We start from the raw sequence: 16,910 nt of genomic DNA, 5'->3' as shown, positions 1-16,910 counted from the left end.
AACACTTGGCTGTGCTAATGTATGCGATTAACGCCATGAAACAGGAAGTTGTTGTAACTCAGGCATACAATGTCTGATCTGCTCCATGTTTGATAATAGTCCTGGCCTGAAGACATCTACATAGCAATATTCAGTTATAGTCAACATGCAGTAACTGATTACAATTCATAAGTAATCTACCCAGCTCTGTTGGTCGACCACTTACAGTGCATATCTGAAACTAAAGGTCCATTACTATATCTGAATTTCAGCTGCAGATCTTTCTCAACGCCTGATACACAGTGATACAAATAGACAAACTTTTTTTTCCGTATCAATTCCAGCACGAGTCTCATACTATTGAAGTGCATCAAAGTTTATATTTTATAATGACTTCATCTTTACAGTGTGCTTCACTAGAGCGCATCTCTCTGGCACAGTGATACAGAATTCAACAATCGATAAAAGTCGTTTTTCTTCCATTGTTCTTCCTTTGTGCTGGTTCACTTGTTTGCAATTTTTGAGGGTTATTTCACTTACAGCACGTTCATTTAACAAGAGAGAGTGGAGACGGCTGACGGCACACTACATTTCTCCTTTAGTTATCAGCTGTATGCCTTGGCATATTGTGAGCTAGATGATTTATTTCTTTTATTTTATTGTGTGTAATATGTTCAAAAGGATAAGTACAGCTCTTATTAAGTGAAATGTGTGAAATACATAAGAGAAATAAATCCATATAATCTAGAAGTTAAAGCTGAAGTGTGTAATTTTTTCAGTTTGCAAATATGTTTCCTGAACACAATTAAAATGAGTTGCCAAAGCATCTTTAAATGGACAGAGTGGCAGAGTGATGATGGATAACTGAATGATGCATTCATTTCTTGCAGGTTGTCCATATGATCTGGAATTTAGAGAAGTGAGGTGCAACTCTCTGGTGCTGTTGTGGGCGGAGCCTCTGTACAAGGGCCAATCAGAGATCAGTGGGTATATAGTGGAGATGAGTAAGGGGGCGGGGTCTGAGGATTGGACCCCTGTGACAAGTGAGCCGGTGACAGAAACTCACTTAAAGGTTCGTTTAGTTTCTCTTTTTGCAGTACATTTACCAGGTTTGGGCAATATTCAGAATTTAGGATTTTGAATTGAATCACAGTCTAATTCTTATCATTATTACAGGTGAATAAGGTAGAAAAAAATAAAAAATATCACTATACTTACCCAGATTAATCACAGTACATTAGGACAATTGGTTTGTATAATAAGTGTTCTGAAATGTTATGTTTAAATATGTAAATAATACATAATCTAATTAAATATGCACTAATTTGCAACATTTCCAGAATAGAAATCTGAACATAAAGCCAGTTTCAGGTTCTTGTTTCATTTTCTTGACATATTTGAGTTAAATTTGGTTTCATTTTAAAAAAATTTTTTTACATAGAAATTTTGTTTGTTTTTTCTAGTAATTTTATGTGCTTTTTCCATTTTATTTGTTTTTGTTTTTTAATATTGCTAATTAGGTTTAATTTAATTTTTATTTCAGTTTTATTTTTAATTTATTTCCAGTTAATACATTTAGTTCTTCAACTTAAACTAATTTCATCTTATTGCCAAGGCAACATTTCAAATTTTCATATGGTTTAATTTTTGCAAATAATATATATAATTAATATATAATTCTAGTTTTTTCAGATTTATTTCAATTAATAGAAATGTTTTTTAAAAGTTTTAATTAATGATAATAACCCTGTGTTGGATATCTCACTCCATAAATCAGAAAATACTGTCAACAGCCAGAAAAATATACATTTTTAAACCATATTTTAGGAATAAAACAATATATAAATCAAGTTAATGATATATGAAGAAACCCCTCAGATAGGAATAAAACTGTAAAGTCTGGTGTACCTAAAGCTGTTGAAGTGGAGATTTCTGACAAACTCTCCACCTTTAAAGATTGAAATCTACAGATGCAAATAGATAAAATGCAATAAACACTTAAAAGTGTATTTTGGATGTTTTCTTTTCACTAGTCTGAAAGAAAACATGTTATGGAAGCAAAATAGCCTTAAATCTTAAAATTCACCAGTGCATGAAAAACCATTCGCCTACAGCGTCTTGAATTAAAAGAGTCTCAATGCCATTCTGAATAGTTACATTTGCATCCAGTCCCACAAAAGCTTTGTAAGACGAGTGGATGGTTGTTGTTCAGGTTTCAGGTCTGCAAGCAGGTCTGACGTACCGTTTCCGTGTGTCTGCCGTTAATGATGCTGGAGTCGGCATGTCTTCTGTGCCGTCTGAGCCAGTCAAAGCGCAGACTAAAGCAGGTCAGCTCCCTGGAAATCTGCATAATGACTTCATTCTCATTTTACACTGAGTTGTGTTTAACTCTATCCCGCTTTTGCCACCAGGAACCAAAGAGATTGAGATCGGAGTTGATAATGATGGCTTCATCTTCCTGAGCTTTGAAGCTGCTGACATGGCTGATAGAGACGTCTTTAAGTGGAATAAGAACTACGGAAAAGCTATTGATGCTGGACGAGCCCGCTTGGAGAACAAAAACAACAGGTCTTTTGCCAATATGTCATAATATGAGCACACTTTTTCAGTAGCTTTAGTTCTAGAAGTATGTTTCTCATTTATTTTTGCCATAGGGATTTCCAACAGTTTGACAATAAAGAGTTCTGAACTATGAATCAAACAAACCAACATACAAACTTTGATTTAACGCAAAAAAGACAGAAGACTGTGAACTTAAATTGTTTTAATGCGCAAATGATACTCATCCCATGAAGCACTGCTATTAATTAATCAAAAAACAAAATAAATAAATACAATAAAAGAAACAGTATATATTGAGTTAATTAACATGTATATTAATTACCTCAATATATGCTATCTATACAGTATATACATATATATATATATATATATATATATATATATATATACACACACAAACTTTTATGTTAGATGCGATTAATCATGATTAATCGATTTGACAGCACTAATATGTATAGAAATATATATGAAATGGTGAGTGTGTATTATCCTAATGTATGCTGTTTATATATATATATATATATATATATATATATATATATATATATATATATATATATATATATATATATATATATATATATATATATTTATTATAATGGTGTGTGAGTGTATGTATATATATATAATATTTTTATTTATTATAATGGTGTGTGAGTGTATGTATATATATATATATATATATATATATATATATATATATATATATATATATATATATATATATATATATATATATATATATATATATATATATATATATACACACACACCTTAAACACTCAAAAAATAGAAATTGTCGAAATTTAATAAGAAAAAGAAAATATGAATCTTTAAAGAACATCCTGGTCATTCTTTTCCATATAATGAAAGTAAATGAGGAACAAAAATTGTTATAAAATGTCCCTTAAAAGTAGTTCATATGTCTTGTGTTGAATACTCATATATAAGTCTTCTGAAGCCATATGATTACTTCCAATCTGTTGAAGCTCTGAAATGCACTACAAATCCTACAACTATTTTAAAATTAATCTTTTTGCTTCAACAGAAGAAATAAATTTATACAGTTGTGGGTTCAAGTAAATAATGGAAATTATTTGTTTTGGGTAAACTGTACCTTTAAATAGTCTATAAACCTGGTCCAAATGTTGGTCATTATGTCTCCCAGGTCAGTTCTTACCTTCACGGACGCCTCAGAGCAGGATTTGGGCCTTTACACAGTGGAGCTGAGCGGAAACCCTGACATCTCCTCTAGCTTCACCTTCACTGCGGAGGGTAGATATTCATTCCTATCTCTGCATAATGCATTACCTGAACACGGTGGCATAAGACCTTGTGCAAACTTGATGCATAACTCGTCTTTTCTTAGTTTTACCCCAGTGTTTTATCATCATCCGGCCGTTGATTAATGTTTTGTCAAGCTCCTTTGCCCTAAACCATGTTGTACAAGATTGTGTATTTTCACCCTACTCAAAGTGTGACTCTTTGTGTCAGATATCTTGTATGTATAAGCTGCATGACAAATATAATCTTTATAGAGATACAGAAAGAGAATACAGAGCGGTTTAACTTGAAATCTTATTTGCAAAGATGTCAGATCATTCTGACAGCAGCCGGTATCTTTGTCTTGATATTGTGGACTGCTGCAAGTGATTGAATTTGACTTTGCAATTGTGCCATTTTCTTTCTCAGATCTGGAGAGGCTGACAGAACTCAGCTGGCATGTCAGAAACCCGTGTAAGTGAATCAAATGCACGTCAGAAATTGCACAAATTTTCAGAGAATCTGAGATAGATTAGCGTTCAAAGTTTGGGGTATGCAAGATGTTTTAATGTTTTGGACAAAGTCTGACAGAATGCTGATTTTTGATTAAACTTTATTGTTTTAAAGGGCACACATCTTGAAAATCTGACTTTTTCCGTGTTTAAGTGCTATAATCGGGTCCCCGGTGCATCTACCAACCCAGAAAACGTTAAAAAGGACAATCCAGTAACTTTGTTTTGGCAAGCCTTTCTCTGCAAGCATGTGAAAAAACGAGCCGCTTAGATTTCACTCCCCTAGTGACGTAGGAAAGGGATCTTATTATAATATTACCGCCCATTAATCTGCACGTTTCCACCCACAGCAGTACCATTTTGTTCTCACAAGTGTGAACGGTGCTGAGAAACTGCGTGAGATTCTCCAGCTTTGTTGTTGTTGAGCAACCGAAGCACGAGCTGTTAAAGCTCCGCCCTCTTCTGGAAAGGGGGCGGGGAGCAGCAGCTCATTTGCATTTAAAGTGACACACACAAAAACGGCGTGTTTTTGCTCACTCCCAAATAGGGGCAAATTTAACAAGCTATAATAAATGATCTGTGGGGGATTTTGAGCTGAAACTTCACAGACACATTCTGGAGACACCAGAGACTTATATTACATCTTGTGAAAAGGGGCACAATTGGTCACCTTTAAATCTTTGTACAAATCTCTCCTCTTCCAGTGATTGTTCTGAGGTCTGAAGGCTGGCAGGTGGACGTGTCGGAGCAGGGAAGTGTCCGTCTGTGGCTGCAGACAGAAGCTCTCAGCAGTGCCGCGGTTCTTCGGCTCATTCTCAATGACGGAGAGATCTCCGGCACACCGGTAACCGGCTCCGATCACATTTTGTGCTGTCTAATTTGATTTTGACATTAATAAAGTCATCTGCATGTGTCTGTTCCTTCATTTCGTCTTTCATCGGCGACTTCTAAAGAGCTGTGTGGGTGTGTGTCCTGCAGGCCCGTAAGATTAACTTTGACAAGGCACAAGGTCTGGTGGAGATCCTGTTTGATCAGCTCTCAAAAGAAGATGAGGGCTCGTACACCGCACAGCTCAAAGACGGCCGGGCCAAGAACCAGTTCACACTGGTGTTTGTGGATAAGAGTATGTTCACAATATAACATGTCATTAAACTATGAAGCTGGTATTTGATTAAAGAAATAATAAGAAATGATGCAAATATATTGTAAAATAAAAAGCAGTCGTATTTGCATGATTCTTCAGTGACTTGTTTTCAACACTGATAATTCTTGAGCAGCAAATCATCATATTAGAATGATTTCTGAAGGATCATGTGACCCTGAAGACTGGAGTAATGATGCTGAAAATTCAACTTTGATCACAGGAATAAATTACTTTTTAAAGTATATTCACACAGAAAACAGTTTTTTTAAATTGCAATAATATTTCACAATATTACTGATTTTATTGTATTTTTGAATGGTAGCATATGTATATTTATATACACTACTGATCAAAAGTTTAAGGTTTGTACATTTTTTTTTTTTTTAATGGTTTTGCAAAAAAATCTCTTCTGCTTACCAAGGCTGCATTTATTTGATCAGAAATACAGTAAAAACATCATTATTGTGAAATATTTTTACAATTTAAAAGAACTGTTTTCTATGTGAATATATAGTAAAATGTAATTTATTCCTGTGATCAAAGCTGACATTTTTCAGCATCATTACTCCAGTCTTCAGTGTCACATGATCCTTCAGAAATCATGAATGAAATGCATTTTATAACGTTAATTATCAATTTTTAATCACCCACTTGATGCAGCAAAACTCAATTTTTTTTTCTGATATACCTGGCGACAGGCCAAAGGTCATACTGAATATTTCTCCAGATTTAATCTGAATTCTTCTGTTTCATTGTTTGTCAGAGTTTCAGGACACACTAGCCAAATCTGAGGCCAACAGACGAAACTGGAAGAGAAAGGCGGGTGAGTCGACAAACAGATCTAGAGACCAATAATAACAGATGAACAGAGAAACCATGTCAGCAGATGCACAAATGAATACAGACTATTACGAGAAGCTCTCATGCAATGCATCAAGAGCTAAAACACACTGTAGCTACTAGCTGACTTTTACAATTTAATCTACAATAAACATGTAGACATCAGAATTGAAGCTTAAATCGAGTTTACAACAAGCTCTCATTTGTTAACAATGCATTAACTACCAAAATAAGCAATATTTTTTAAGCATTTATTAATCTTCATTAATGATGGTTAGGAAAAATATATTTGATCATGTTAGTTCACAATGCATACAACTTTTGAATTTAAAAACGCATTAGTAAATGTTAGTTAACATAAATTAAGATTACATTGTTCATGTGAACTAGTTATGGAACCTTGTTGTAAAGTGTTCAAATACCACTGATTCAAGTCAAATGACCGAATCAAATGTTTCTCTTTGTGTTTTGTTCTCCAAGGTCCCCATTTCGAGGAGTTTTTGTCATGGACAGTGACCTCCAATTGTGAAATGATTATAAAGTGCAAGGTAATGATATTTCTTCACGAATGACAATGCATCAGCATTTAAACAGTATGACAATCAGTGTGTCTATGGCTGCAGGTCACTAATGTGAACAAAGACACGCATCTGAAGTGGTTTAAGGACGGAGTGGAGCTTCCTCAGGCCGTGTACGAGCCCTCGGGTGTCAGTACGTTCACTGTGCCACAGGTACTGCCTCCATCACATTCACCCTCAAACCCATATGAGAACAGAGACAGGACATGTTAAGGGTTCAGTACAAGTTCAACAGAATTTCTGAGAAGTTTTCAGAAAAGTTCTATGGGTGATTTAGTATTACAGCTGCAAAATAAACCAATTTTTACTTTAAAGCTTCATAGAATTGCTTTGTCTTTAACATTTCTGCTTTTACACAAATAAAAAATAAGCTGAAATAATTTCCTGTGGTAATCAATGTTCTGCCACAAATTCTGTCGATAAATCTTCACCTGTACTGAACCCGGAACATCCTTTAACTCTGCGTCTAATTGCCTGATGGAGGAGAATTTCTTCCACCAATCTTCCTGGCACTTGCCGATTAAAGGGCTATTTGTGCGTAATTGTGCCTGGACTAAGACTGACCTGTGTTATTTGTCATAATCACTCAGGTGACGAGGAAAGAGTTGGGTGTGTACAGGGCTGTAGTGAGCGACAGCAGAGGAGAAGATGACAGTGTCCTGAAACTGATCGATGATGGTGAGAACATCATTTTTACTGTCTGTCCCCTCACTCTGACATCACTGGTACTAGTAAGATAGTATCATATAAATAATATCCATACTAATATAAATGAACCTCAATAAATGTAAATTATTGTTTAAAATATCTTATAGCTATGAAAAAACTTCAACATTTCAAAGTAGGATTCTAGATATATTCTTTAAAAATGTTTTGTAATGTTAACATTTGACATTTTTTTTTATTTTCTACAGTGCTTAAAATATATTTATTTCACTAATTCCATTCAAAAAGTGAAACTTGTATATTATATTCATTCCTTACACACAGACTGATATATTTCAAATGTTTCTATCTTTTAATTTTGATGATTATAACTGACAACTAAGGAAAATCCCAAATTCAGTATCTCAGAAAATTAGAATATTGTGAAAAGGTTCAATATTGAAGATACGTCTAATCAGCTAATTAACTCAAAACACCTGCAAAGGCCTTTAAATGGTCTCTCAGTCTAGTTCTGTAGGCTACACAATCATGGGGAAGACTGCTGACTTGACAGTTGCCCAAAAGACGACCATTGACACCTTGCACAAGGAGGGCAAGACACAAAAGGTCATTGCAAAAGAGGCTGGCTGTTCACAGAGCTCTGTGTCCAAGCACATTATTAGAGAGGCGAAGGGAAGGAAAAGATGTGGTAGAAAAAAGTGTACAAGCAATAGGGATAACCTCACCCTGGAGAGGATTGTGAAAAAAAACCCATTCAAAAATGTGGGGGAGATTCACAAAGAGTGGACTGCAGCTGGAGTCAGAGCTTCAAGAACCACTACGCACAGACGTATGCAAGACATGAGTTTCAGCTGTCGCATTCCTTGTGTCAAGCCACTCTTGAACAACAGACAGCGTCAGAAGCGTCTAAAGACAAAAAGGACTGGACTGCTGCTGAGTGGTCCAAAGTTATGTTCTCTGATGAAAGTAAATTTTGCATTTCCTTTGGAAATCAGGGTCCCAGAGTCTGGAGGAAGAGAGGAGAGGCACACAATCCACGTTGCTTGAGGTCCAGTGTAAAGTTTCCACAGTCAGTGATGGTTTGGGGTGCCATGTCATCTGCTGGTGTTCTTTGTATTGGTCTTAAGTAATATTCTAATTTTCTGAGATACTGAATTTGGGATTTTCCTTAGTTGTCAGTTATAATCATCAAAATTAAAAGAAATAAACATTTGAAATATATCAGTCTGTGTGTAATGAATGAATATAATATACAAGTTTCACTTTTTGAATGGAATTAGTGAAATAAATCAACTTTTTGATGATATTCTAATTATATGACCAGCACCTGTAATATATATATTGTGTGTGTGTGTGTGTATATATATATCATATATATATATAAATAATATAGAGCTTTTTATATATATATATATATATATATATATATATATATATATATATATATATATATATATATAATAGGTTACACTTTATTTTACAGTGCCACAGTTACATTGTAATTACTCAAATAAGTACTGAGTAATAGTAATTAACTACATGTACTTACTATAGAGTTACATTTAGGGTTAGTGTTTGGTTTATGGTTAGTTACTTGTAATTATGCATAATTTACTGTTATTACTATAGTAAGTACATGTAGTAACGTGTAACTATGGCACTGTAAAATAAAGTGTTACCATATAATATATAATATTTAAAAATATTATAGTGCTTAAAATATATATAATATATATTTAAAATTTGTGCATGTATATATAAGTGTTTACAGTGATTTTACCATGGTTAAGCGGTTTTAGGTATTCTTCATAGTTGATATTCATTTCAACATTTACTAATACATTTTTAAATAAAAAAAAACAAACTTCTAAATAATTTATTTATCTTAGTTAATATGAATTTTAACATTTACTAATACATTATTAAATTAAAAAATTGTATCTGTTAATATTATTTTATGGACCTGAACTAACAATGAACAGTTGTATTTTTATAAACTAATGTTGACAAATATGAATAAATACTGTTCTGTATTGCTCATCATTAATGTTAGTTAACTAATTAACTGATTAAAGCATTACCGAAAACGATACTAATATGATCTTTTGTTTTTATTTTCCTCAGAATTTGAGCGTCTCATGCAGCAGCTCAGTAAACAGTGTGGTAGGTTGATGTCATGATGTTTCAGATGCTCGTGTTCATTTGATATGGTTGTTATTAATGAGGTCCCGTGTCCCACAGCGCTCTCTGCTGGTCCAGTGTGGATCCAGTGCACTGCTCAAGGCTTCAAGCTCTACTGCTCCCTCAAATACTACCTGAGCTACATGAAGACCATCTGGTATTTCAAGTGAGTTTTTAATAATGATGACAAATCCACACAGAATTCTGCTTCAGATTTCACATTACCAAATCTTTTAGTAGCCTACTTGAAAGTAAGCCAAATAACTGATCCTAACTAATGGAGCAGAATGCTAAAAAAAAATTGCAATCTTGATTCAAACACCCACATCTTATTCTTAAATGACAATAATTCGGCTTAAACCGAACATTCAGATCTGCGTTTGCGCTGCTGCGGATTCAGTAAGAGAAGTTGTCATGTATAAGTATGAAACAGCATCTTTTCAACCACACAGTATTATTATTTCTGTCTTACAATAATTCAGATTATCACAGAAGTACTGGGATAAAAGTTTATAGTTCATATATTAACACTGATGTCTATGGTAGCGATCAAAATAGAGTAAATCATCTTTTGAAAATTAAGACACTTAAAATAATGATTGTATAAATAACATTGTTACACCAGTAGGTGGCGACAAGAGAGTGATAAAAATGTATTTGTCATTGAATCATTTATTCAAGAGATTCAATTAAAAACGCTGAATCATACTGTTAACAAGTCTTTATGAGTTGAGTCATTGAATCATTCACTCAAACCGATCTTTTTTCAAACCACAAAAAGAATTTCAAATTGAATATTTTTTTAAATAGACTGCAGCAATTAAGATTTTGTCAGAATCTCCAGTAAATTACAAGTTATTTTATTTAATTTTCTGTTCAGAATCATGATCTCCATTTTAAACAAAAAATTGTGGTTCTCAATTTATCCAGAATCGTGCAGCTGAACTACATAAAAAATACTAAACAAAATCAAGATTGATCAATCTGAGCTATGCACAGTAATTTTATAGCTTTTTATTATTATTATTCCTCTACCAAAATTGTAGAAAAAAACATAAAAAGTTGTTCAGGATTATTATAGTTAACTAAAACTAAAACCATCAAAAATAAACACTTTTATTACTTAAAAATAAAATGAATAATTCAAGTAAAATATAAAAACTAAACTTTTTTTCAGCTTGGTTCATCTTGATGTATTAAAATAACTAAAACTGAAATAAAAATTAATACAAATTATATAGACACATTTTAAAAACAACGACCAAAAATGACAAACACACAACAAAATTACTAAAACTTTAAGTAAAATGGAAAATATAAAGACAAAAATTAATTCTATTAAAGGTGCAATATGTAATAATTTTGCAGTTAAATATCCAAAAACCTCTAGGCCAGTGTTATATATTTTGTTTACTTGAGTACTTACAATATCCCAAATGTTTGCAACTATTTGTAAATCGTGAGAAAATTGCACAAGGGCAGCCAGTATTAACGTCTAGATCTGTGCACAGCTGAATCATCAGACTAGGTAATCAAGCAAGAACAATAGCGAAAAATGGCAGATGGAGCGATAATAACTGACATGATCCATGATATCATGATATTTTTAGTGATATTTGTAAATTGTCTTTCTAAATGTTTTGTTAGCATGTTGCTAATGTACTGTTAAATCTGGTTAAAGTTACCATCGTTTCTTACTGTATTCACGGAGACAAGAGCCGTCGCTATTTTCATTTTTAAACACTTGCAGTCTGTATAATTCATAAACACAACTTCATTCTTTATAAATCTCTCCAAAAGTGTGTATTGTTAGCTTTAGCACGTTAGCCACAGAGCATATAGCCTCAAACTCATTCAGAATCAAATGTAAACATCCAAATAAATACTATACTTACGCGATTAGACATGCTGCATGACGAACACTTTGTAAAGATCCATTTTGAGGGTTATATTAGCTGTGTAAACTTTGTTTATGCTGTTTAAGGCAAGCGCGAGCTCCGGGGGCGAGGAGCGTAAGGAATTAAAGGGGCCGCAGCCTAAATCAGTGAATTTCTAATTATGCCCCAAAATAGGCAGTTAAAAACATTTATTAAAAAAAATCTATGGGGTATTTTGAGCTGAAACTTCACAGACACATTCAGGGGACACCTTAGACTTATATTACATCTTGTAAAAAAAAACGTTCGATGGCACCTTTAAATCAATTTTCTTGATTTTTTGCGAGTACCATGCTTTACCATGCCTCAGACTAAAACACTATTTTGTGAAGTAGCTAACATAGCATAATCAGATACAGCTTTATTTTTAGTAACAGTAATACAGCATTTTCACCATCATACAATACATTTTAAAATGAATTGCATGCCATTTATCAACACAATCATCCAGCATTTAATATGATATTGTAAAATCAATCTATCTTACTGCAGTGTGTAACAGTGTCTCACAGCAGCTGCCGAGCGAACGCACAGAGTAACGTTATAACATCTTTTTCAACACTCTCAAATGTATCTAATATGATAAACAGAGCTGCGTTACCTCATACTCATGACCGGAATAGCAGAAGCAGCACCGGCGACTGTGTCATAATAAAAGTCACGCTGCTCGTGAGGCGTGTGTTGAGCAATCGCTCCAGCTCCTCGTTCAGCTCCACAACACTCGCTCCAGCTCCTCTTCATACTACAGTAACATTAATAATCGCATCCATGAACATGATTTCTGTCCGAGTCCTATCCCAATTCTTTTCCACCAGCTGTTTAGGTGGAGACCACATCATCGCTCAAACTTGATGTCATCAAGCTACGCCTTTGTTTTGAATAGGCCTCTAGTGACCTCTAGCAGGCAAAATTATTACATACTGCACCTTTAATATTAATAAAAACTACAATAATATCTAAATGATGCTAAAATAACACTGGTTCAGATATTCTTGTATTTGAGGGATTTACAGTCACATTCAGTCTTTTTTTCCTTTGATCATTTCATTTTCTCCCTGTGACAGAGACAAGAGAATTGACTTGGAGGAACGGACCAAGCCTGGCAGCAGCATGCAGAAGGTTTGGATTGAGATATTTGGCCCCACTGAAAGCGATAAAGGGAAGTACACCCTGGAGATGTTCGACGGCCAGGAAACACACTCGCGCTCTCTGGATCTGTCTGGACAAGGTACACCAACACAAAACATGTGACTCGTGCAGGAGATTGAATTCCCCTGAAGTCTAAAACATCTCTTTCTTCCTCTGTAGCTTTTGCAGATGCTTTGCTGGAATACCAGAGGCTAAAGTAAGTGAAGATGTTTTTGAATATTCATCAACTGAATTTAACCTTTGACCCTCGCTAAGTTCCACCAACTTTGGTTACTGTTGACAAGCTTTATAGAACCTTCCATATATGAATGGAGATTTCTGTGAACTGTGTCATTTTCAGTAAAATGTGCTTATAAAGTGGGAAATAAAAGGTTTGGATTATGTATTCAATTCAAGACACAAGATTCAATAAGTTTTTACCAGCTATATAATTTTATCACCAATATATTATTCCTAATATATGAGAATCATATATATATATATATATATATATATATATATATATATATATATATATATATATATATATATATATATATATATATATATATATATATATATATATTTTTTTTTTTTTTTTTTTATTTTATTTTTTTTTTTATTTATTGAAAGGTTAGAACATTAGTCTCACACTAAAAAACTTTCAGTGATGTTCAGGTCAAACTCATTCTCCATATAACTATTGTTTTGTATTGATTCACAGGCAGGTGGAGTTTGCTGAGAAAAGTGAGTATTGGTTTGTCATGATTCTAGTTGTTTCAATAAGCATTTACACACTTCATCATAACTGTCCATCTGACAGATCGAGCCAGAGTCACGAAGGGTCTTCCTGATGTGGTGGCCATAATGGAGAATAAGGTACGTCCCTCCATCGCTTCTGTGTTTCATTGAATCTCTAGCTCAGCTCACACAATCATTCCCTCTTTCTCTTTAGTCTCTATGTCTGACGTGTTTTGCCGATGGAGACCCAGTGCCGGAAATGTTCTGGCTGAAGAACGACAGGGAAATCATCTCCGCCGGCCAGTATAACATTAAGAACGAGAATAAATCCTCCACTCTCACTATAAACCACGTGACTATGGAGGACTCAGGCAACTATAGCATCTTTGTACGAAATAAACACGGATCGCAGACGGTTGTCGTGACCGTCAGTGTGTATAAAAAAGGTGAAAAGCCTCGATCAGATGCAGTGCAACTGTAAATGAGTAATACCAGGAAAAACTCATCAGCGCACATCTATGTATTTGCCACATGAATGATGGGTGAATCATTTTTCATTAAAGTCAATAGTGATTTGTAAGCTGGAATCTTGTTTCTGCCATGGAATAAGTTAATTGTGACATTTTAGCTCTCAATTTTGACTTTTTCTCGCAATTGCGAGTTTATATTTCACAAGTTGGACTCTTAAAGTTTATGGGCCCTATTTTAACGATCTAAACGCAAAGTGTGAAGCGCACGGCGCAGGTGCACTCAGGGCGTGTCCAAATCCACTTTTGCTATTTTAACTACGGAAAAACGGTCCATGCGTCGGGCGCATTTTTGAAATGGGTTGTCCCTATTCTCTTAATGAGTAATGGGCGTAACATTCAATAAACCAATCAGAGTGTCATCTCCCATTCCCTTTAAGAGCGAGATGCGCTCGCGCCATGGCGGATTGCTATGTACATGCTGGAATTTGTTGGCGGAAAAGCTGAACGCTTTTCAAGCGAAGAAACCGATCTGCTCGTGCGCGAAGTTAAAGTGGGCTTGCAAATGCAGGCTTTCAAATAGCTCCGCGCGATTAGTCTGTGTATTGGCACGATTGTTCAATTAATTAGCCAGTTTCGTTCATCATTATAAGTAGTAATAGGCTGAATTGAAAATAGGTAGCCTAATTCTAATACACGCAATGACTATTCATCATTGCATTTTTATATTTATGTAGCCTACACAATAATATTCTTTTACACTGTAATCCTTTTGTTTTTAATATTTGGCATGTTTGTGTGATGTGCATCCCTGTGTGTAATAAGCAAAGTCAACGCGCACTGTGGACGCGCCCAGAGGCGCAGTTTCTACCAACGCGCTCTAACAAAAAAATATTGCGCCATTGACTTTAGACTTTAGACCAGGTTTGAGTTGGTCTATGGCGCAGTCTATTTTCAGCTCCTTAAAATGCAATTGCACCTGAACACACCTCTTTTTTAGACCAGCACGCCCATGGGCGCACTAACTGGCGCAAATGCATTTACTAATTTAAGGACATGGCGCTGGACGGGAAAACACAACGCCGGACGCAAACTAGCAAACACACTTGCGTCGCATTATGCCGGGTGTATTATAGGGCCCTATATCTTACAATTCTGAGAAATAAAGTCAGAATTGAGAGGTATAAACTCACAATTTTTCATGTAATTGCAAGTCTATAACTCACAATTCAGACTTTTTTTCTCCAACCCGATCTCACGGCAATTCGTGCATATTTTATGAGGTGGCTAATTTGTACAAATTCGTATGACCTCGTACAATATCATATGTTTTTTGCTAAATCGTTCGTATTTTATGAATTGACGAATTCGTATGCATTCGTACGAATGACTTACCCCTAACCCCGCCCCTAAACCTACCTGTCACTGGGATTTAGACAAATCGTATGAATTCAGATTCGTATGAATTAGCCTCCGTGTAAAATACGTATGAATTGGTCATGAGATAGCATGGTTTTTACTCCGAGTCCTGAGATAAACTCACAGTTGCAAGAAAAAAAATTCAAAATTGAGAGCTAAAAAGTTGAACATTCGCAAAGACCTGCCCCCTTTATTTACTGTTGCTATGTCCGACAAGCCATGCCGCTCACACGCCACACGTTTTCACGCCATGAAAAATACATTGCGAAGAGGAAACTGACAACACATCGACAGACAAAACAGAACAGGTTACTTTTGATATGAAACAAAGTCCCAAATTTTGTAATTTTTAAAGAATTGCCATTTTGTGGCATTTTGTTGAATGTTTCATGACAGATCGCTGTAGCACATCAGCTCAAGCGGCTCTTGATCCCATCATCTCTTCCTAGTTAAATTACAGCATCAAATAAACATGAATGAACATGTTTTTAACCACAGACGTCAGTACACAGTTTTCAAGTTCAAGTGCACCGGCGTTAATCTACTATGACCCTGTCCCAAATGGCACCCTAAACACTCACGGTCTTCCTACGAGTCCGCACATTCGTGGTTTAATGCTGCTTTGACTGTTGGGAAGATGTCTGCTGGTGAAACCTAAAATTGACAAATGGGACACCCTAAGGTCTCATGGACTCAACGGACACGTGCATGCGGCAGCCATTGTAAGATCAAAAGTGCTATGAAGTGTGCCATTTGGCACAGGGCCTAACTCCCCTGACTGATTTGTCGGACAAAATGGTGGATTCGGCATTATGATTGGTTAGATCGCCTGTCAATCAAACTCCCGGCGAAAGGTTACTTGCCTTATTCCATGGCAGAATCAAGCTTCCATAGATTTTGCCTTATCTACTTGGCATGTGTTTGTTCACTTTGGACCCTGATTGAGAGAGTCAATGGTGCTTCAGAAGACAATCTGTCCTACAAGGCATTGAAAACTGATTTATTTTGTTGCTTGTTTCCTCTGATTTAGCCTGTCTTGTGCCACTTACAGAATAAAGTTCAAATTAAACCCGTTCCTCTCTCCTTTTTTCATTAACTAAATAAAGCAGTGAGGGAATAAAAGTGCAAACTTTGATCAGATAGACTGTGAACACACTTAGCTGCATTACAGTAGGCTCATAATCGATTTTTTTTTTTGCCTGTACATGGATGGATGTTTCATCTGCTGATATTTCATAATAGAGAGCTCGAGGCCTGTTTCATCTATCATTATGCAACTCCAGGCTGATTCTTTTGAACGGATAGAAAGCAAATTCCACAGTCCACAGGGTCATTCACCCCTCATATGTTTAAACAGACTAGTATATTTTGTAAAACAGTCTTCCAAAAAAAACTGAGAGGAGGATCTAGACCAGGGCTTGGCAACCTTTTTGACTTGTTAGCTTTTTTTTTTTACTTCAATATCAATAAAAAATGCTGGACTCACACACGCA

General features: G+C 35.1%; 1 protein-coding gene across 3 annotated transcripts in view; it reads left to right on the top strand.

Moving 5' to 3' along the window:
• myom3 (myomesin 3) overlaps nt 1-16,485 on the top strand; it is a 75,442-nt gene extending 58,957 nt beyond the window's left edge. For all 3 annotated transcript variants that reach the window (XM_067411587.1, XM_067411596.1, XM_067411580.1), the window contains exons 20-37: nt 870-1,051; nt 2,192-2,306; nt 2,391-2,547; nt 3,710-3,816; nt 4,234-4,278; nt 5,021-5,160; nt 5,295-5,439; nt 6,224-6,283; nt 6,781-6,848; nt 6,924-7,031; nt 7,469-7,556; nt 9,669-9,707; nt 9,786-9,891; nt 12,727-12,890; nt 12,971-13,007; nt 13,515-13,537; nt 13,614-13,669; nt 13,746-16,485. In XM_067411587.1, the coding sequence (XP_067267688.1) occupies nt 870-1,051; nt 2,192-2,306; nt 2,391-2,547; nt 3,710-3,816; nt 4,234-4,278; nt 5,021-5,160; nt 5,295-5,439; nt 6,224-6,283; nt 6,781-6,848; nt 6,924-7,031; nt 7,469-7,556; nt 9,669-9,707; nt 9,786-9,891; nt 12,727-12,890; nt 12,971-13,007; nt 13,515-13,537; nt 13,614-13,669; nt 13,746-14,012 (1,907 nt within the window). In that variant the 3' untranslated portion in view covers nt 14,013-16,485. The remainder of the gene's footprint in view (nt 1-869; nt 1,052-2,191; nt 2,307-2,390; nt 2,548-3,709; nt 3,817-4,233; nt 4,279-5,020; nt 5,161-5,294; nt 5,440-6,223; nt 6,284-6,780; nt 6,849-6,923; nt 7,032-7,468; nt 7,557-9,668; nt 9,708-9,785; nt 9,892-12,726; nt 12,891-12,970; nt 13,008-13,514; nt 13,538-13,613; nt 13,670-13,745) is intronic.
• Nucleotides 16,486-16,910: the final 425 nt, after the last annotated feature.

The sequence above is a fragment of the Chanodichthys erythropterus genome, chromosome 2, assembly GCF_024489055.1.
Source record: "Chanodichthys erythropterus isolate Z2021 chromosome 2, ASM2448905v1, whole genome shotgun sequence".
Classification (NCBI taxonomy): domain Eukaryota; kingdom Metazoa; phylum Chordata; class Actinopteri; order Cypriniformes; family Xenocyprididae; genus Chanodichthys; species Chanodichthys erythropterus.
The sequence above is the reverse complement of the archived record's forward strand: the minus strand, read 5'-3'. Positions and strand labels throughout refer to the sequence as shown.